Genomic DNA, 20856 nt, shown 5'->3' with positions numbered 1-20856 from the left:
GCTAGTACGGCCACTGGTCAGCCAGGACAGAGAATGGGAGTCCAGTCATATCCAGAGGACCGCAGGTCCCCCTACCCATCAAAATATATTATGATGAGCAGAGCCCATGACCATTTACTAACCGATGTTGCAGGTGGCGCCTTCCCATCCTGCGGAACACATGCACTTGAAGGCATCTCCCTCGTCATAGCAGGTCCCTCCGTTGTTGCATGTGGCTTCGTCACACTGACTGTCGCCTGCAGGCGTTCAAATGGAAAAGCAGGGTTAGTTAGAAGCGAACATGCTCCCCCTCAAGCCGTATGTGGAACGGGCTCAGGGCAGACAGGCTCTCCAGGAAATCCTTGCAGAAACAGCTCACCCATTTCCCTGAGAGTTATTGCACCCCACCTTCCAGCTCATGGTCTTATATATGTAACTTTTATTAAATTTTCTGTTTTACCATTTAAAGTACTCATTTTCACATCCTTAAGATATCAGTGACTTCCCTTCTTCTCTCTCCATGGTTCATTTTACATATCATAAATCCCTGCATAATTTACAGAAACCAGGTCATTCAGTATTCCATTATTACATCCATCGAAACTTATTTACACTGTTATCTTCATGCTACCAGCATTTTCAGCTGTACACAATTATTTTCCTTATATTCAATAAACGTTTTCCTATCTTCTCTAAACATATGTTCTTCTTGTTCTCTTATTCTATATGTTAAGTCTGCAAGTTGTGCATACTCTGTCAACTTAAGTTGCCATTCTTCATTGGTTGAGACCTTGCTCATTTTCCATTTTTGGGCTAACAAAACACAGGAAATGTTGTTGCATACATAAATAGCCTTTTTTGACCCCTGGGAATTTCAGTCTGAATTATCCCCAACAGAAAGGACTCTGGATTTTTTGGGAAAGTACTTTTGAACATTCCCCCCCCCCAATTCATTATGTACCATTTCCCAATACTCTTTTACCCTTTCCAGCTCATGGTCTTAGAACGTGATTGCCAACCGTACTACATGTACGTGCATTCAAGAATTGGTTCTTGGGAACAGCCGTTTGATTGACAGGAGGCACAGAGACCTTGAGCTTTGACATTCCCCCAGTTTATCTGTCCATGTTTGGCACCCAGGAAATAAAGAGATTAATCTTAAAGAAGAACTTTGGCATGTGTGCCTATAACGCTTCTAGTTTCGAGCTCCTGATCTGATCCTTTTAAAAAAAAAAAAACTCAATGTACTTTGGGGGACGGGAAAAATGACACTTCGTTGCACAACGCAGCCAGCCACGAACCACGGCTTGCTGTAAACAATGACTCCAGCTTCGCTCCCCTGCCCGGCGCAAGGAAACAAACCACAAAGCTTGGCTCCTCGCGATGTCCCAAACCCAAGATTGTGGTTTGCTTCTCCCCAACGAAGCACAATCGCCGAGCCAAGTACAAATCTTTGCTTGCTGATCGCAATTTGTTTATGGGGAAGGGGGAAAAACAAAACCACAATCTCAGGTTCTGACATCAAGGTAAGCCAAGTGTTGTGGTTTGTTGTTCCCATTAGGGGAGGAGTGAGAGACGGGAGCGAGTGGAGAGGCTGCCTTTTCACCGTGAGCTACAGTTTACGGTGCACGGCAACGATCGGCCAATGAGGCTATTATAATAAGCCAGCCCCATTCATAGACCAAACTAGGCACCACCGAACTTTAGTGGTGGCACCGATCTGGGGTATCTCCCAAAAAACACTCACGCGAGTGGCAGGTTTTTCCTTTCCAGCCATTTTTGCACTCGCAGAAGAAATCGTTCACCAAGTCTCGGCAAGTTCCTCCGTTGTGGCAGGGGTTTTTGCTGCAGTCGTTGATATCTGGAAGGAAGAGGAGGGAGTTAAAGAGAGAAAAAGAAGCGTTGTGGCAAAGGAGCTTGCTTTTATCCTCAGGCATGTCGCAGCCCTCCTTTTGGCCTCCCATTCCAAAGTCTGGATTAAGCGCCTTAATGCCACCACTGACGTTATCATGTTTATTCTGCACCATACCCCACCGCTCACTTTCAACTTCCCTTGCCAACACACACCACTCTGGCTCCCTCGAAACAAATATAACAGTTAAGCTGAAAGCAAATGAGGCCTTATTACATAATGATTCTGTGTCAAGGCCAAAGGCTAGCAGTTCAGCCCCTCCTCTGCCTTCTCAAAGCAGCGGAGAGGAAAAGGGAGATATTTCAGAGATGGGAAACTCTGTGTTTGGATTAGGAGCTAGTCATCATCTCAAAACTAAATGACAGCAAGAGAAATCCTTACAGTAAAGGTTTCTACTGACAGAAGCCTCATAAACTAGGGCTGGGGGATGTTTGGACTCAAGAAATTGTTGGACTACAACACCCATCGTCCTCAAGCACTGCTGGCTGGGGCTGATGGGAATTGGAGTCTCAACATCTCGAAGGCACAAAGTTGGGGGAGGCTGTTCTATGATGCCAAGATAGGAGCAATGAGATGTTCTGTCTTTATAGAGGAGAGTACATGGAGATTGGATATAAAACCTTCAAGCCCTTTATTCAGCAGTACTCAGGTTGGCAAAAGGACTACTCCAGTTTAAGTGACCTATTCCCTTCTGAATTCAAATTACTGGCAGCCAAGGTTTCATCACATGTGTCATCCCTAAACGTATATCTTTTTTTATCTTTTCAAAACTTCTCCGGTTTTAACAAGGCAAAAATATAGTTTAAGCAGCTCCAGAGTCACTTAACTCCTAAGTCAAAGGAGCCAGCCGGTTCATTTAAGTAGTTCAAATGGCTCCATGAACCGTGGCAAGGAAAGCATCTTGTGCCGAGCACGTTACACGCAAGCAAACCGGCAACCCACAAAACATTAGTCGAGTCGAAAAAGGAATCTGACATACAGAAACTTTCTTCCGCTTGGGGAGCAATTTAGATCAGAACAGCAGCTGTTTAGATTTTTACTAAAAAAAAAGTGTGGTTTGCCAATTCTAAGATGAGTTTGTGCATCACCACTGGAATACAGGTAAAATTAAAAGGTAAAGGACCCCTAGATGGTTAAGTCCAGTCAAAGGCGACTATGGGGTTGCGGCGCTCATCTCAATTTTGGGCTGAAGGAGCCGGCGTTTGTCCACAGACAGCTTTCTGGCTAGCATGAGTAAACCACTTCTGGCGCAACCAAACACCGTGACGGAAACCAGAGCGCACGGTTTACCTTCTCGCTGCAGCCGTACCTATTTATCTACTTGCACTGGCATGCCTTCGAATTGCTAGGTTGTGGCAGGAGCTGGGACAGAGCAACGGGAGCTCACTCCGTCGCGGGGATTCGAACCGCCAACCTTGGCAAGGCCAAGAGGAATGCAATTCTTCTGTAGCTTATGGTGCTGCATATGTAGCAGAAACTCAGCAAGCTGGCTGTCTGCTGACCCAAATCAAGAACCAAAATCCAGGCAGAGATGGAGAGGGTGCCATCTTGGTTGTGAGTTCTAGAAGACCTGCTCCCTGCCTGGCAGGCTTCTTTCCACTTAGCCAGAGAGAGCAGCGCCCTGATTGACTCCAGCTACAAAAGCTGAGGAGGCCAGCGACCATTCTGGCTGTCTCTTAGTGCAGACCCAGGTCACTGAGTCTGAGCTTCCACAGCCGCCAGCCACCATGAACCACCATTGGCAGGACTTGCAGCAACAGCAGCAGATACGTTCTTTGCTCATGATAACATTTAATTCTCTTGCTAATTATGCTATTTTAAGTGTGCATTTTATAATTAGCAATGCTTTCAATGCTCAAGGTTTTCTCGGTTCATTTTGCTGTACTGAACTCGCATTCTGCAGTTAACCTCCTTTGTAATGTTTCATTTTGAAATCTTTTGAGATAATATTTTAGTTTCCTGTTAAGTAGGTTGCTTTGAGTGTATGCTTCATATCTGACTTTCTTCAGCAATGTTTTATTATTCAAGTGAAGTAGACTTATAAATCATTGTGGACTTATAAATCATTAAATGTGTCAATATGAATGGAAGTTATAAATATTGCAGCTGCTGTATAAGGGATTACTATTGTGACTGGAATGTAACTGAAATCAATAAGATTTTGGAACGTAGAAATAAAGGAAATAATCATCAACCATCAATTCTAGCATGTGGGGACCATCTAAATTATGAACTTTGGTATTCAAGTGATTGATATTGGAACTGTGTTGTAATTTGGCATTGATATAATGAGGCTATTATTGGATTATTGTAATTGAAAATGAATAAAAATTATTAGCAATGTTTTATTCTGGATCATTTTATCTGAAGTTTTACTATGTTGTAAAAGTCTTTTGAGATATAAAGCAGTATCAAAATGAAATTAGAATGAATGAATGAATAAATAAATAATTGGGTAGCATCTTTCTTTTAAGAACAAAAAAGACCCATTGCTCCTTAAGATGATATTTTCAGGACTGCAGTCCAGACAGAGGATGTGAAAAGTGTCAACACAAAGAACGGCAGAGTCTCCATCCCTCAACCACCTCCCTTCCAGTAGAGAAAAAAAGATCCGCTTACTGGCTTCGCAGAAGGTGCCTTCCCAGCCATCGCTACAAATGCATTTGTAGGAATTGATGCCATCAATACACGTGCCGCCATTCTTACACGGGTTGCTCTCACAATCGTTGATGTCTGCAACAAAATTAGAGATTAAGTTTAGAAAACTGGGGCTGGATGGAGGAGGTGGGTTAACCACTGAACCCAGAGCTTGCTCCGTCTGGACCCAAACTGCAACCCAGTGCAAAAAAAAAAAAAAAAGACAAGCGAAAGGAGAAGGCTCCTAAAAAAAGCAAGCAAACTCTCCATACCTTAAAAGGTTTGAAAACATTCCTTTAAGACGGCTCATAAAACCCCCAAGTGTAAAATTTGCCATCTACTGCCGGAGGCCTTTTGTATGTTTATAAAGTTGGCATTTATTTAAAAAAAAACAAAAACCCAAGGTGCACGTTCAAGGCTAAAGGTAAAGGGACCCCTGACCATTAGGTCCAGTCGTGACCGACTCTAGTGTTGCGGCACTCATCTCGCTTTATTGGTCTAGGGAGCCGGCATTTGTCCGCAGACAGCTTCCGGGCCATGTGGCCAGCATGACTAAGCCGCTTCTGGAGAACCAGACCAGTGCACGGAAACACCGTTTACCTTCCCGCCGGAGCGGTACCTATTTATCTACTTGCACTTTTACGTGCTTTCGAACTGCTAGGTGGGCAGGAGCTGGGACCGAGCAACGGGTGCTCACCCCGTCGCGGGGATTCAAACCACCGACCTTCTGATCAGCAAGTCCTAGGCTCTGTGGTTTAACCCACAGCGCCACCCGCGTCCCTTACGTTCAAGGCTAGGAGCCTCGTAAAACGAGCTTCCTTGAGGCCAAGGGAATACTAGCATCAACTGGCCCACCAAGGAGGAAGGAACGAACTTGGAGCAAAAGTCCAAAAGTGTCCTTGGTGATTGCAGCCAACCCCTGGCTCCCATGGCCAAACAAGCTGCGGCGTGCAAGGCATTTACACAGGCGGCTGCAGAGAAAGGGAGAGCTGGGTTCACCACAAAAGCAGGGCGAGGAGAAACTTACTTTCGTGGCAGTAGGTGCCGGTGAAGCCTTTGCTGCATTCGCACGTGAATTTGCCTCCCGCCTGGCTCTTACACTTCCCGTGGGGACCGCAGACATTGGAAGAGATGTAGCGGACGCCTTCCGGGGTGCTGTTGGACGCCACAGCAACCGTGCAGCTGTCAATGACTGCAGGGGGAAGGAGACACGGACCCAACATGAGCTCTCAAAAGACCCACGCCGTCCCCGGCCTCCTGCGGGTCAAGGGCTTTGTGCTTTCTCTTAAAACAAGCAGGCCATATAAAACAGCGGGGCCAGATTTCTTCGCCAATGGGAGCCACATCCCAGCGGTGGGGGGTGCCCCACTCCCACATGCAAGTATAGGACACACTGGTATGCAACTGCCCCTCTCAGCTAAGTCACGGAGATCAGCTCTTGCCTCCTCCCAACTCAAATTCTTAATATGATGATTGGGGTGGGGGGCCCAGTTGTCTTGTCCCGTGGGCTAGGCAGGGAGGTTTAAACTTCCCCATCTACCCCCCCCCCCAAGCTGTGTTTACTTCCCTGCCCCCATCTGAACTGTTAAAATTTGTGGGGGTCTTGAAAGGTCTAGGAAAAGTTGATGGGGCTGAGGTTAGCCATCTGAGGTCTAATGCAAGCCTTTTTCAAGTACAGGGGTACCTCAGGTTACATACACTTCAGATTACAGACTCCGCTCACCCAGAAATAGTACCTCAGGTTAAGAACTTTGCTTCAGGATGAGAACAGAAATCGCTTGGCGGCAGCGGGAGGCCCCATTAGCTAAAGTGGTACCTCTGGTTAAGAACAGTTTCAGGTTAAGAACGGACCTCCAGAACGAATTAAGTTTTAACCCGAGGTACCACTGTACCCAAAAGCCTCAGGGCCACAGCGACTCGTACCAAGGAACCACAATACACCATGATGACACAGCTAAGCCACCCGTGAAAGTCCCGTTCCGAGCCACGCATACAAGCCTTGGCCTAACAAGGGCAACATATAGTGCTGCAGAATTACTACTTGCCACACACACACACCCCGAAAGCCAACACTCCGCTGTTTTTGCCTTCTGTACGACAGAGCTAGGAATACGGTAGTTAAAAAAAATGCCCTAAAACAGAGTTGGAAAACGGTCTTTGAAACCACCATTCCTTGTGGACAGTGTTTCAGGGACCACATATGGAAAGGTGGCTGCAGGAAAGAAAATAAAAAAAGGTAACGGATCCCTGGACAGTTAAGTCCGGTCAATGGCGACTATGGGGTTGTGGCGCTCATCTCGATCTCAGGGTGAGGGAGCCAGCGTTTGTGCACAGAACACCATGATGGAAACCAGAGCACCTTCCCACTGGAGCGGTACCTATTTATCTACTTGCACTGGTGTGCTTTCGAACTGCTAGGCTGGCAGGAGCTGGGACAGAGCAACGGGAGCTCAGGCCGTCACAGGGATTCGAACTGCCGACCTTCTGATAAGCAAGAGCCCAAGAGGCTCAGTGGTTTAGACCACAGCGCCAACCACACCTCTTGGTGGCTGCAGGTGGGCACGCACCATGCAGGGTACGATCACAGATCAAGGAAAGAGTCAAGCCAGGTGAAATCCTTACAAGAGGGCTGCCCGCCTGAGGTTCCCCACACCCTTGCCTTACAGCAGGGGTTGGGGACCCTTGGCCTCCCAGGTGTCGCTAGACAGCAAATCCCATCATCCTTGAAAACTGGCTGGTGGGATTTGTAGTGCGGAAACACCCAAAGGGCAAAGGTTCCTCACCTCTGCCATATTGGACCATTTGCCCAGTAGCTGCCAGTTCTCTCCAGGATGTCAAAAAAAGGGCGTTTTCCCAGTCCTGACGGAAAGTGTCAGGAATCGAACTCAAGACCTTTAGAAAGCGAAGCATCACATTCCGCCATCCTCCCCAGAAAAATAGCAGGCCACGACATAGCAGACCGGCCAGACGCAACGCCTACCTTCGCAAGGAGTCGAGCGGCAGTGATCCTTGAGGTGCGAGCAGTTCTTTCCCTCGTAATCTTCGGGGCAGTTGCTGCAGAAGTAGTCGTTTTCGTAATTGAAGCACTGCGCCCCGTTCTGGCAAGGGTTGGGCTCGCAATAATCTATGTCCAACTAGAAGGAAAATGGGAGGCAGGGGGGGAAAGAGGCCGCCTTAAGACAAAGGGCTCATTATCATTACCCTTCACACTGCCGCAAGCAGGAAGCGGCTACGGAATCTGAGCTTTTTATTATTATTATTATTATGATTCCATCGCCTGCGATCACTTGTGTACAGCATACAAAACAACACTTGCCAACTGCACTAAAACGAAAAGTTAATCAAGGAGGGGGCAAAGGTCTAGCATGCAAGAGTTACTGCAATTTTTAATGGCAATTAACTTTCTCAACACACCAGTCCTGAGAAAGTTTATGGAGGAGTACACACGTGAAATGGATTTTATATTCATGAAAAACAACAGAGGTGCTGTATGTAAGGAAACTATAAATGTCAACTGTGAGAATGGACTAACATCAAGAGAAGGATTAAGAGGAGATTAAAGAGGAAGGAAGCGGTACATGAGGAAGTAATGGACACATGTTTGCAACAGGGAAACCTGATTTGTTTTAGGAAATTGTATTAAATTTAAATAATTTGGGCTGATTTGTAATAACTTGGAAAACATGCACTGCAAATTTTCAATGTACTTTATGGAACCGTGGGTTTCTCTGTCCCACAGCTATTAAAAAGAAAAGAGGGAGAGGGGTCCATAGCGCTACTTGGTGAATACAGGTATTCAGGACAGCGGTCGAAGCTTTGGGGCTCTTATCTGGAGCTTGCGTTTCAGCAGCCCTCACCTGACAGACATTTCCAGAGAATCCAGCAGGGCAGAGACACTGGAATCCATTGATTTCATCTTGGCAGTGGCCCCCATTCAAACAAGGGTTGCTTGCACATTCATCGATGTCTCTCTCACAGTGATCCCCTGCATAGCCAAGTGGGCAGGAGCATCGATAACCATTAACCAAGTCCTGAAAAAGGGCACAGAGAGGAAGAAAATAAAGAAAAACAGTCCACAAGACTCTGAAGGAGCAGAAACGACTATTTATGTACGCAACGACAGCAGCACAAATACCACTGCCCAGAGATGGAAAGACGATACAAGTTCCGACCAGCGACGAATGGCTGATGAAGATGATGGACTACGCCGAAATGGCAAAACTGACCAGGAAAACCAGAAACCAGGAAGAGAAGAACTTTAAGGAGGAATGGGGAAAATTTACAATGTACTTAAGAGAGCACTGTAAACAACTAAAAGCATTGGCAGGATTTGAGTAATGCTTGTAATATACGAAAAACTATGGTAAAAATGGGTCATTTGATTTAAAAAATAGAGAAAATAAGGGAGGCAGTTGAAAAAAGGGGCAGAGGGAAGTCAAAGGATTCAGGGAATCCTAAACGATGTTTGAATTCAAATTGGTTATGTAAAACTCAATAAAAATATTTATAAAAAAAGAAAAAAATAGCAAATCAGTTCGCTTGGCCAATCAGAAGCATTCAACACACACAAAAAATGGTTTTGCTTTACATGTGCATAGGATACTGAATAGAGACATAGATTTGCCAGTGGGCGGGATTTAGATTTGAACCCTAGGCTGGAGCCCTGAATGAGAGAGTATTGGTTGCAGAACTGAGCCCAGAATTAGACAGGTCAAAGCACATTGGTCCAGGTTAGCGGCCCCATTCAGACATAAAGCAAAGGGGGACGACACGACTGATTTTTACAGCGAAAGGGCAAGGGGAGATGTACCCCCTGCCCCAGGTCTATTCTCCTAGTACTCTCTGGCTTCTAGCCATTTTCCTCCCTGGCCATTTCTTGTGATTTTCAGTGGTGCTAGGGGGAAAGGGAGCTCAAACAATCTCATCTTGGTAAAAAGCTAGGTAGCTTTGGTCCCCTAACTTTTAACTTAATGTTAAAAACAGACACACACCCACACCCCCCAACACACACTTTGCGTGTGAGCAATAAACACGGCTATTCCCATTACACCTACTTTGACCCTCCACCAGGCTGGGTGGATGGCCATGAGAAAGTCGCCCTCCTCTCAGCCTAGCCTACCTCACCAGACTGTTGGGAGAATAAAAAGGGGAGGGGAATATGCCCTCCCCCCGGAGGAAAGGTGAAGAAAATGAAGCCATTCTGGCAGGTAAGCGGGATGCAAATTAATAACGGAAGATAGTAATTCACAGTATTCCACATGGGGGGGAAACAGTGATTTGACAATATCAATTAATATAGTTCTATTTTCACTTTGCATCGTGCAAAATAATTTAAGAGATCATCCCCTGACACTGCGAGGAAGGCCACACCCCTGGTAACCCTTTGGAGAGCCTACAGTGTGCTTGTTGAGTCTCAAATACACACTCATGTTTGTTTTAAAACCTTCAAGGGATCAGATTGTGAAACCTCCTTGTCTCCTTGCCCTCAAGTCCCAGAAGCTTATTCCAAGAGGAATCAGTGCCACGATATTAGAATTGGTTCTCTGCTATAGCAGTGCTCAAGAAATCTGACTTTCTATGCATTTCAATGCAGACCATGGGTGTAGCGGGGGGAAGCTGCCCCGCCTAAATCAATAAAATACCCAGCTGAGGTTCTGCCCCCCCCCCAAATCCTGGCTACATCCATGATTCAGACCGACCCAATCCACAACTCTCAATCTCAACGTATAGTAAATTATCTGTCAATTTTTATATGTCACAGTTCTTTGCCGTAGTTCTCAGCTCAGAAACCATTTTAAAAATGTGCATTCCAACAGGGGAAAAACCCTGTTCATTTCGAAATGCGTATTTTAAAGGCGAACTTTCAACCAGGATTTTCAAGCACGCAGACCAGCAGATTAAACACAGAAGACAGAATAGGGTGGGTTTCTGGGCAAACGCATTCAAAAGCAACGCAAGACCGATAAGATGCAGCTGGTCCCTATTCTGTAGTACTGATGTCTGTTGAAAACATACATTGCAACCCAATACATTTCTTGGATCAAATCATATACATTTCTACCGAGAGTCAAGTCCTGATGAGATCAATATGCTCCTGCATAATAAGTGAATGGAAGACTTAAAACTTGGTCCCTTCCCATTTAACTACGTTAAGACGAGCCTTGCTGATTCAGGCTACTGGCCCACCCAGCACCCTGTTCTGGCAGTGGCCACCCGTGGGTGCCCATGAGAAGCCTGCAAGCGAGAGGCAAGTCCGACAGCGTTCTCGTCGCTGCGATTCGCAGCCACTGCTCTCCGCAACTAATCTGCAACTTACCCTGCAAGTTCCTCCATTCTGACATTGTCCAATGCAGTCGTCAATATCTGCAAGTCAGAAAATAGCATCAATCACATATGGGAGTAGGCGAGCCTTTAGAAAGGCAGCGCGCATAGGAAAGGCACGAGAAAGAATTCAAGCGGGCTTTGAAACTCTAGGCTAGATAAATCCCTTTGTCCAGCTTCCTGCATGCTTTCCTCCGGATAAGGCCAGGATAATGGGTGGGAACCCCGAGCCATACTTACAGTGGAGTTAAGCGGAAAACTTCACATCATTGTTTTAAGCCACCTTATCGGCATATAGCCGGTGTCGTGGACTAATGGGTTTGAGAAAAGGGCCTCTTATTCATGCCAGACGGGCTACTCCCTTTCTAAAAACATCGGCTGCTGACCACCACCCTTGCCTTTGCTGGCTAATGCCAACGGCTGAGCCTCAAAACTCAGAACACAGGTCACCTCTCACCCGCAGAAACCCAAGCAAAAAAAAGCAGCAGTATCGGGCATACGGAGGAAAAGATGCCTACTTATATCACAATTCTGGCCAGTCCAGCCAGGGACACAGTTGCAATAGTAGTTGCCAATCAAGTTCCTGCAGGAATTGGCATTCAGACAAGGTTTGCCCTCGCATTCGTTGGCATCTGAAAAGAGAAGAGAGGAGGGGGTGCTGTCAAAGGGAGAGACACAGACCACGCTCTCTCGTTTTCACAGCAAACGCAGTTCATTGGAAGACAAAACAGTTCCTTCTCGTTTTTTAAGCTCGCAGGAGTGGATTAGCAAGACTTTAAAAAAAGACAGAGGCGAGGCAATAGTACTGGGGGACTTTCAGATTTTATTTCCCCAATTATGGTGCGTTGGCAATCACGGAGTCCTTGGCCTTAATTAAGAGCAACTTTTTTAAAATAAAAAAAATACAAAGGGGAAAAAAGAGGGTGGGAGGGAAAGAAAAAAAGGGAGGCAAGGGAGTTGGAGAGTTTCAAAATGACAGAGCATCATCCCCAGTCATTGGGGTTAATACTGTTGGATGAAGAATGCAGACAGCTCATTCTTCATGAGATCATCCACAGCTCGGAATGCAGCTGCAAATTCTCCCTCTCCTCCTCTAGTCTGAAGGAGTTAATGTGAACAGAGGGAGGGGAATCACTTTCCCACCAGGCTGACAGGGAGGTAGGGGGGGAGAGAGGTGGGAGAGGCAGCAAAAGGACACCCTGTCTTAAGAAGAAGAAATGTCAGCAGGAGTCATAGGAACACTCATCACAGCAGATCCTGCAAAGATAAGTCTCCAGGCGGATAAGCTCTGCTGCAGCAAAGAGCCTTGTGGAATCTTAAAACTACTTATTTCAGATCCACACCCTACGTTCAAAGCACTCTCACACCAACTTCAAGAGTCAGGGCTTCCCCCTGCTCCCCAAAAAATCCTGAGAACAGCAGTTTGTTTGTTTTTGTTTTTGTTTTTTTAAAGCTATTTATTGAAATTTTGAACAGTAAAACAAACTTCACAATCAAAACCAAAAAAAGAAAAAAGATTATCACAATCAAATAAAAACAGAAGAATACAATAGAAAACATAAAAAGGTAAAAGAAAAAAGACATAAAAAAGACATAAAAATCCAATTTCTTAATGTTTTCATAACCCTCCTTCCTGACTTCCTCACATCTCCCTTTTCTGTGTTCCCTTTTACACAATCGTATTCAGCAGTGCCTTACCCTCTTTCAAATCTTATTCTATATTATACATTTCAACTATTATGTCTCCAATTTTTCCCTTTATATCATTTTGTTTAAATTTGACATAATGTTATTCTAGTTTTTTCACCCTTATTCTTATAAAACATTTTTTACATATTCCTTTCAACTATGTCACTAATGCCATATTGTCTTTGTATCCTGCATCATTTTAGCATTCAAACATTTTGCAATGTTTTTGCAAGTAGTCTTTAAATTTCTTCCAGTCCTCTTCCACTAACTCTTCTCCCAGGTCTCGGATTCTGCCAGTCATTTCTGCCAATTCCATGTAGTCTATCACTTGCATCTGCCATTCTTCCAGAGTGGGCAAATCTTGTGTCTTCCAGTGTTTTGCGATGAGTATTCTTGCTGCTGTTGTTGCATACATAAAGAAAGTTCTGTCCTTCTTTGACACCATGTGGCCGACAATGCCCAAGAGGAAGGCCTCTGGTTTCTTAGGGAAGGTATATTTAAATACCTTTTTCAATTCATTATAGATCATTTCCCAGAAAGCCTTGACCTTTGGGCACGTCCACCAAAGGTGAAAGAATGTTCCCTCAGTTTCTTTACATTTCCAACATTTATTATCAGGCAAATGATATACTTTTGCAAGCTTGACTGGGGTCATGTACCACCTATATATCATTTTCATAATATTTTCTTTGAAGGCATTACATGCCGTGAATTTCACACCAGTGGTCCATAACCGTTCCCAGTCAGCAAACATAATATTATGACCAATGTCTTGCGCCCACTTAATCATAGCTGATTTGACCGTTTCATCCTGAGTGTTCCATTTTAACAGCAAGTTATACATTCTTGAAAGTACCTTAGTTTTAGGTTCTAACAATTCTGTTTCTAATTTCGATTTTTCCACCTGGAAGCCTATTTTTTCATCCCTGAGAACAGCAGTTTGTTAAGGGTGCCGAGAGTTGTTAGGAGAGCTACAATTCCCAGCACCCTTAAACTACAGCTCCCAGGATACTTCTGGCTGGGGAAGGCAGGGAAGTACAGTCGTACCTTGGATCCCGAACGCTTCACGGGTCGAGCGTCAAAGTGAGTGTTTGCGAACGTTCTTTGGAACCCAAACGTCTGACGGGGCTTCTGATTGGCTGCAGGAGCTTCCTGCAGCCAATCAGAAGCCGCACTTTGGCTTCCGAAGGTTTTGGAAGTTGAACAAACTTCCAGAATGGATTCCGTTCGACTTCCAAGGTACGACTGCAGTTTGAGAGCAACGTAAATCTGAGCTGCGACCTAAATTTGTGGCATAAGCCTTTGTGGATCGCAGTCCCTTTCACCAGATATGTGACATTTCCAAATTAAATAACAGGGGCTTGGCATGAGTGGCAAAGGATCGCTGCAGAAATTACTCAATCAGAACGTCTGTGCAAGGTTCGGCTAAGGTTCTTCACAAGTTTCTTTGCACATGCATTCAGCTCTCAACAAACACAATCTTGTTGTGTTATGCTACACAGCCACTTCACTGACATACAGCCAGTGTCTCCTGTTATAGAAGCTTTTAGGGGGAATGGAGAAGCAAAGCCATGGGGCCAGGGCCAGCATAGTCACCAAAACAGCTTACGGGAGGAAACTGCAGTCATGGAAAGACCAGGTTCATGCACTGGGTTCTCTGCACGAATGGTCCTTTGGGGACAATCAGGATGAGGGAAAGAAAAAGTGGGAGGCTCTACAGATGCCACACAGAAACATCTGCCCATTGTCTCCCTACAAGAGCCACCCAAAGTGGCTGGGACAACCCAGTCAGATGGGCAGGGTAGAAATAATAAAATCACAGTTATTATGAAGAGCAATAGAGAAGATTGCTGGGATTTAGACACGGAAAGGCAAGAAGAAGCCCAGAGACTCCTGTGCCTCATATGCTCGAGATCACACATTTGAAACACGCTGGAACAGGCAGTTATACCATTTACCCTTTACACCATTTATGGCAAATGTTAATAATGTCAATTAGAATCCCATGCGCTGAAAGGGAGAGAGATGGAGGGACATCACTGTCATTCTTTAAAAGATCCCAGGTATTCCACTCCCGGCGGAAGCGTCCCCAGTGGCTTCAAAAGCACGGGCTGAGCCTGAATAATGTAAAGGCTGCAGGTTTGAGCCCCATCAGAGACAACTGCATATTCCTGCATTGCAAGGGGTTGTTCTAGATGATCCACAGGGTCCCTTCAGTCTCTATGATTCTTACGCACTTCCACTAGGCCAACTTCTTCAAAGGGAAAGACGACCCCAACACTCACAAGCTCCACGTTACCCCATTCAATCCCGACACAAACGTTCCTCAGCACGAAGCATGCTGCGACAGGTGTCCCTAAATCTGGAGCAAGTTCTCCAATTCCTTATTTCCCCTTCCATAAATCTACGGTCCAATACTCACCAATCTGACAGGTTTTGCCAGTCCACTGAGGCGGGCAAATACATTTAAACCCATCGACCAGATCCTGGCAGGTCCCTCCATGGCCGCAGGGGTTTGGAGAGCAGTCGTCGATATCTACAGAGAGAGATTTCGCTTTAGTATGCGTGTCTCAGCATCATCAAATGCAGTCAGGCTGGCAGCCACACTAGGCACAGGCCAAAAGCCATTGCTATATTCAGAAAAGTGAGACGAACACTGTAGAGAATGCAGAAGAGCGAGCCACCTCTGACGTTCCAACTCCGAGGAGATTACCCACAAGGGCCTGCAGTACTTGGGGCAGGGGGGAAAGTTTCCCTGGCCCTATCCAATATGAAACCATGGCTCCCGCTTTTCATTCTCCCCAACCCACCCTGCAGTTGCAGCTCCGGCAATGCTTACACATTTTGATCATCTGAAATGCGTTCATGAGCAGATAGACAGCACTTTCACAACTGAGCAGCCTTTAAAGCAGTATTTCCCAAACTTGGGTCTTCGGTTGTTTTGAGACTACAATTCCCATCATCCCTGACCACTGGTCCCGCTAGCTAGGGATGATGGGAGTTGAAGTGCAAAAACAGCTGGAGACCCAAGTTTGGGAAATGCTGCTTTCGAGAAAAGATGCCAGCCCAGCCATTTTTGCCCTTGCCCTCAAAGAGAGACGACTAGCCCAACAAGGCTATCCACGTAAAATATCCATTTGCGGACGTTCACAAAGGACCATTCAGACTTCCAGATTCGAAGGGCAAGACATTCGGGGTAGCGAACTGGGATTGTCAAAGATCTGGAGGCCCAGAGTGCAAATTTCAAGGAGAGAGCAGAAAGCTGCAGCGTATTACAAGCCCAGGCAGAAATTTCATCGGACCATTAGAAACCACTGAGAAAAGCCAGCACGGCGGTTTGGGTTCGGCAAGGTTCAAAGCTTTTGCAAAGCTGGGAAATTCTTGTCCACTTACTGAGTGTGCAGGTTGGTGCCCCCCAGCCTGGAGCACAGACACACTCAAATCCCGTCGAGGTTTCGAGGCAGCTTCCTCCATTGTGGCAAGGATCCGAAAGGCAGGCATGTTCCGCTGCAGCAAGAACAGAATCCTCTTCAGCTTGGCCAGTGCCAGTGACACAGACAACCTCATTTTTTAAATATCACCTGTCCTACTTTCCCTGTCCCCTCCATCTCTTGGGCTCTGAGCTGGTGGGGAACACAGTGCCTAAAACTCCCGAGAGCAGCTAGGTTTAGATGGGAAAAGCATCTATTTGAGGGCTGAGCCCTCTGCAGGCCGCTGTCTCCCTTTCCAAGCAAGTAGCTCATACTTGTTTAAGGCAGAGTTGCCTCATCTCATGGCGACTGTATTAAAGGTAAAGGTAAAGGGACCCTTGAACATTAGGTCCAGTTGTGACCGACTCTGGGGTTGCAGCGCTCATCTCGCTTTATTGGCCGAGGGAGCCGGCGTACAGCTTCATGGTCATGTGGCCAGCATGACTAAGCCACTTCTGGTGAACCAGAGCAGTGCACGGAAACGCCGTTTACCTTCCCGCCGGAGCGGTACCTATTTATCTACTTGAACTGGTGTGCTTTCGAACTGCTAGGTTGGCAGGAGCTGGGACCGAGCAATGGGAGCTCACCCCATCGCGGGGATTCGAACCACCAACCTTCTGATCGGCAAGTCCTAGGCTCTGTGGTTTAACTCACAGCACCACCCGTGTCCCTATTGGCAACTGTATTATCCCCTACCAAACAGAGATAAAACATACCCAGACAGGACACTTTAGGGATGCCCACGAGTCACAATGCAAACCTTTCTCGAGCACAGTAAACTCGTACATGCCAGATATCGTTGGCAGACACACCTGAGGACCTGAACTCGGGGAGGACCACAGCCCAGTGGCAGAACTATGTGTGCCAGCTGTAACTCCAACCTATTTGCCCTCTCTCCAAAACGCACTTGGCCAGATGCAACAATTCAGTCCTAAAGATGTCCTCGCTACTGCTTGCTTCCTGATTTTCGCTCTCTCCTGACCATCTCTCCAGCACAGCCCAGTGGCGCGCAGCCCCCAAAAGCAGCCAAACCAACCGAATGCAGAGAACCTTACCGATTTCACAGTTCTGTCCCGAGTAACCCTCTGGGCAGGAGCACTGGTACTTGTCTGGTCCGGTGTTGCTGCACGTTCCCCCGTTCAAGCAAGGCGGGTGAGTCCCGCAATAGTTGAGATCTGCAAGGGACCGTCCGGAAAAATGAGAAAGGAGCTGTCTTCCGGGAGGGGGTTTGCGGAGCGCTTCGACCGCCGCCCCACAACCGAGCCAGAGGCCGGCGTTACCAAAGGAGAGGGTTCCCCCCTCCCCAGTGGTGCATCCTTGACCCGCAGCTCCCCCCCCCCCTCGCTGCCTTCCCCAACCTCCATCATGTTTAACTAGCATTTCAAAGCCGCCTCGAGTGTACCTTTATTGCAGAACTGGCCACCCCAGTTAGTTTCGCAGAGGCATTGCCACGGTTCGTTGCAAGTTCCATGGACACAGCCCGGGTGAGGAATGCACTTGTCACAGTACTGACCTTGCCAACCGTACTGACACCTTCAAAGAAAGAAAGGGAGAGGGGAATTAGTCGCTCGAAAAGAAAGAAATAGGGCCGACAAATCCTTATTCATTCATTTATTTATTTGGGGGGAAATACAGTGGTACCTCGGGTTAAGTACTTAATTCGTTCTGGAGGTTTGTTCTTAACCGGAAACTGTTCTTAACCTGAAGCACCACTTTAGCTAATGGGGCCTCCTGCTGCCAACATGCCGCCGGAGCACGATTTCTGTTCTCATCCTGAAGCAAAGTTCTTAACCTGAAGCACTATTTCTAGGTTAGCGGAGTCTGTAACCTGAAGCGTATGTAACCCAAGGTACCACTGTACTTGATTTTACAAGTATAAAATTATAACAATACAACCATACACACCCACATTTACAGATTCCTCCAAATCTCTGGACTTCTTCACCTCCCTTCCATGGTTCCTATTTTTAAACCGTTTATACTGCATCTTTCCCAACAATCTCTATTTTATATAACTCCATTGTCTCCATAGTACTTGCTACATTGCAAGCGTTATTGCAACCCTGCCAATGTTTTCGTTTGCTTAGTGGTCTCCAAAATAAATTATATTCCCCCCCCCCCCCCATTCTTTGTTAAAAGTTTTGGTCCTCTTGGTGCCTGAACTTTCCGGTCAGTTTTGTCATTTCGGCATAGCCCGACAGTTTAATTTGCCATTCTTCTCTGGAAGACTTTATCTTCTTTCCATCTCTGGGCCAGTAGCACCCATGTACAAATCCTTATTTTTATTTTAAGATTTAAAGAGAAGCCTCCCCCCACTCCCTGCTTAAAAAAAAAAAAAAAGGAGTATTTGGTGGTTTCTTGTAAACAAACCAAGTTTTTTGTTTCCCCTCCAAGGTCTCTCAAGCCTATTCTCAGAAAGGAATAACTGTTCTGGGAGCCCCAGTGTGGTGCCACGGAAGACAATACTGTTCTGAAACTCACACAAATGGGAGGGAAGGGAGAATGGGTGCAGGCACACTATAGATCAATCCCTGGGGTTTGACAAATGAATTAATAAAACAGGGGCAGGGAGGAGAGGAGAGAGGAAGAATGAGCATTCTCCCAAGGATTCTCATGAATACAAGGGCTTAAGGATACTTGAGCAGAAAGAAAAACAAGCCAACCAATATAGAACACCAAAGTTACTAGAGAATTTCCTCTTGGACCGCAACTCAGTTTGCTTGGGGTTTTTTTTTGGGGGGGGGGGTAATCACATGTTCGAATTAGGAGGACAGGAAGCATCTTCTTTCAAGAGAGATATTAATCTGGCAGCAGTCAGAAGATAGTTAAAAGTCCACTGATGTTTCCACTTTGATAACATATAGCTGCATACATAATAAATCAGTTATGTGCTTAAAGAATATCTATATTCATCTGACATTTTTTTCTCCGTCACATAATTTCAACCTAGCGAACCCAGATCCAAAGCAATTTTTATCCAAAGTTTGGCTCAAGTGCCTGTGTTTATGCTCTGAACGTATTACTTTAAGCTCAAGAAGCCAGGCTGGTGTAACAAAGCAAGAGATGTAATCTGTTATCCGAAAAGCTCCCCTCCTCGAATGCAAACACAGGGCATTAAGGAAAATCTCCAGTTTAAATACATTCCACACTGAGACACTGCCATTTTTATTTGAAGCGAAGAATATGAAGGGGAGGGGTGGGGGTGGGGGAATAGACAAGAAAGGTTGAAAGCATGAAATTGTGGGTTAACTGCAAAGTTCACTTCATTACTGGGACCTGGGAAGAAGTGATCACCGGCAATTACTCGCTAAGCTGGCCCTAACTTATTAAAATAAACCTTTCCATCCAAGCCAGTTGGGCTTTCGGTTTTCAAAAACTCTGCCCAACAAATCCTTGTCATGGGAAAAGCGATAGGGATCTTTCCAAGGGCTAATTGCTCACAGCGACTTTTAACTCTCCATCTAAAAACCTCAGACAGCAAGCCACTCCCCTAATTAATTTTACAGAACAGGAGAGAGAGAGAGAGAGAGAGAGAGAGAGAGAGAGAGAGAGAGCGCAAGCAGTTCAAAGCCTCTGGATATATTCAATAAAAGAGAAATATTAAAATATATCTGTTGGATGCCCAATTGGCAGAGTCATCTCTGTGGGCAAGACAGAGCAAAGGGGAATGACCCCCCCCCCCGACCTTTTTGATATGGAAGTCACAAAGAATACAAAAATTATAGATTCTTTTCTCAGTCTGAACTCTGCAAGCATTAAACTGAAGTGTGGACAAGCAGAGAGTCAGTAGCCTTCGCAGTACACCCTGCTCAGAGATGGAGGAGAAATCATTTCTTTACAGCAGGCATGTTCAAAGTCCGGCCCGGGGGCCAAATCCTAAAAACAGCTCAACAACTTTGGGATAGAATCCTAAAATAAGCTCAACAACTTCAATCAAAAAGCTCAACAACTTTGGGGCAAAATCCTGAAAAAGCTCATCAACTTTGGCTGGCCCTCACGCATGTTCACTTCATCATATCTGGCCCTCTTTGAAAAAAAGTTTGGACACCACTGCTTTACAGGGTTTCCAACCCCCCCCCCCAAAAAAAATCTACTTTTAAATGCTAGGCACAGCCCATCTTGATAGATCTGCTCCAAAGAAGCAAACGCCAGCCAATTTAAGAAAGCAAGCAAAAAAAACAAACAAAGCAGTGCTAATTTTAGCCCGAAGCATTTATTAAGTCTTTCTGCGTTAACAACATAACACAATCGCATTCTCATGCGGAGAAGCCTGGCTCACATACAGGGCTTCATTTTAATTTTTTTTTTAATCGTCTTCTTCTGCTGTGTGGCTTCCAAAACGAAATTTGGGGCAGGGGTGGGGAGGGGGAGTCAGACTCTTCTATGCGTTATTGTTTCAGATCTAGCCGGTTTTGAAAATTCTTATTTTTAAACGATCGCATTTGCAACATTAAAAAGACTGTGACTCATTCCCTGACACCCCCCCCCCCCGCCCCAAACTTAATGGAAAAAGAGTTATAATCTTGTTTCTCTCCGGGTCCAAGAATATAATTGAGGCTGGGGTATCAGGAAGGACAGCAACATCGCTGGAGAACTTTGCAAAGGAAGTGTGGGAAAATTGCACCTTAAGTAAATAAGGGCACTAGAGCATGTCTGGGCAGAGAGTGGGAGGTGAGAGACAGAGGAAGGCTTGAACTCTGGAAACAAAGCCTGTTGTTCTGGCTAGCGAGGAATGTGGGCAAACCCCATAAGGCACTTTCAGATGGATGACAGAAGCACAAATCTCTGGGAGCTCTGGCTCCAGCTCAGGCAGCAAGCTGGTCTCCGGCCCAGACAAAAATGGGGGCG

General features: G+C 45.9%; 1 protein-coding gene across 2 annotated transcripts in view; it reads right to left on the bottom strand.

Annotated features, from left to right (window-relative positions):
- The window catches only part of JAG1 (jagged canonical Notch ligand 1), a 69047-nt gene that overhangs the window by 13069 nt on the left and 35122 nt on the right, over positions 1–20856 (bottom strand). The window contains exons 6-17 of one of the 2 annotated variants that reach the window (XM_028722233.2): positions 17411–17541; positions 17064–17183; positions 15932–16045; positions 14961–15074; positions 11368–11481; positions 10845–10891; positions 8386–8559; positions 7509–7662; positions 5556–5720; positions 4511–4624; positions 1727–1840; positions 123–236 (exon numbers count right to left, since the gene is read on the bottom strand). In XM_028722233.2, the coding sequence (XP_028578066.2) occupies positions 123–236; positions 1727–1840; positions 4511–4624; positions 5556–5720; positions 7509–7662; positions 8386–8559; positions 10845–10891; positions 11368–11481; positions 14961–15074; positions 15932–16045; positions 17064–17183; positions 17411–17541 (1475 nt within the window). The remainder of the gene's footprint in view (positions 1–122; positions 237–1726; positions 1841–4510; positions 4625–5555; positions 5721–7508; positions 7663–8385; positions 8560–10844; positions 10892–11367; positions 11482–14960; positions 15075–15931; positions 16046–17063; positions 17184–17410; positions 17542–20856) is intronic. The other variant, XM_077926446.1, reaches the window with a different exon arrangement.

The sequence above is a fragment of the Podarcis muralis genome, chromosome 3, assembly GCF_964188315.1.
Source record: "Podarcis muralis chromosome 3, rPodMur119.hap1.1, whole genome shotgun sequence".
Classification (NCBI taxonomy): Eukaryota; Metazoa; Chordata; class Lepidosauria; order Squamata; family Lacertidae; genus Podarcis; species Podarcis muralis.
This window is presented reverse-complemented; position numbering and strand designations above follow the sequence as displayed.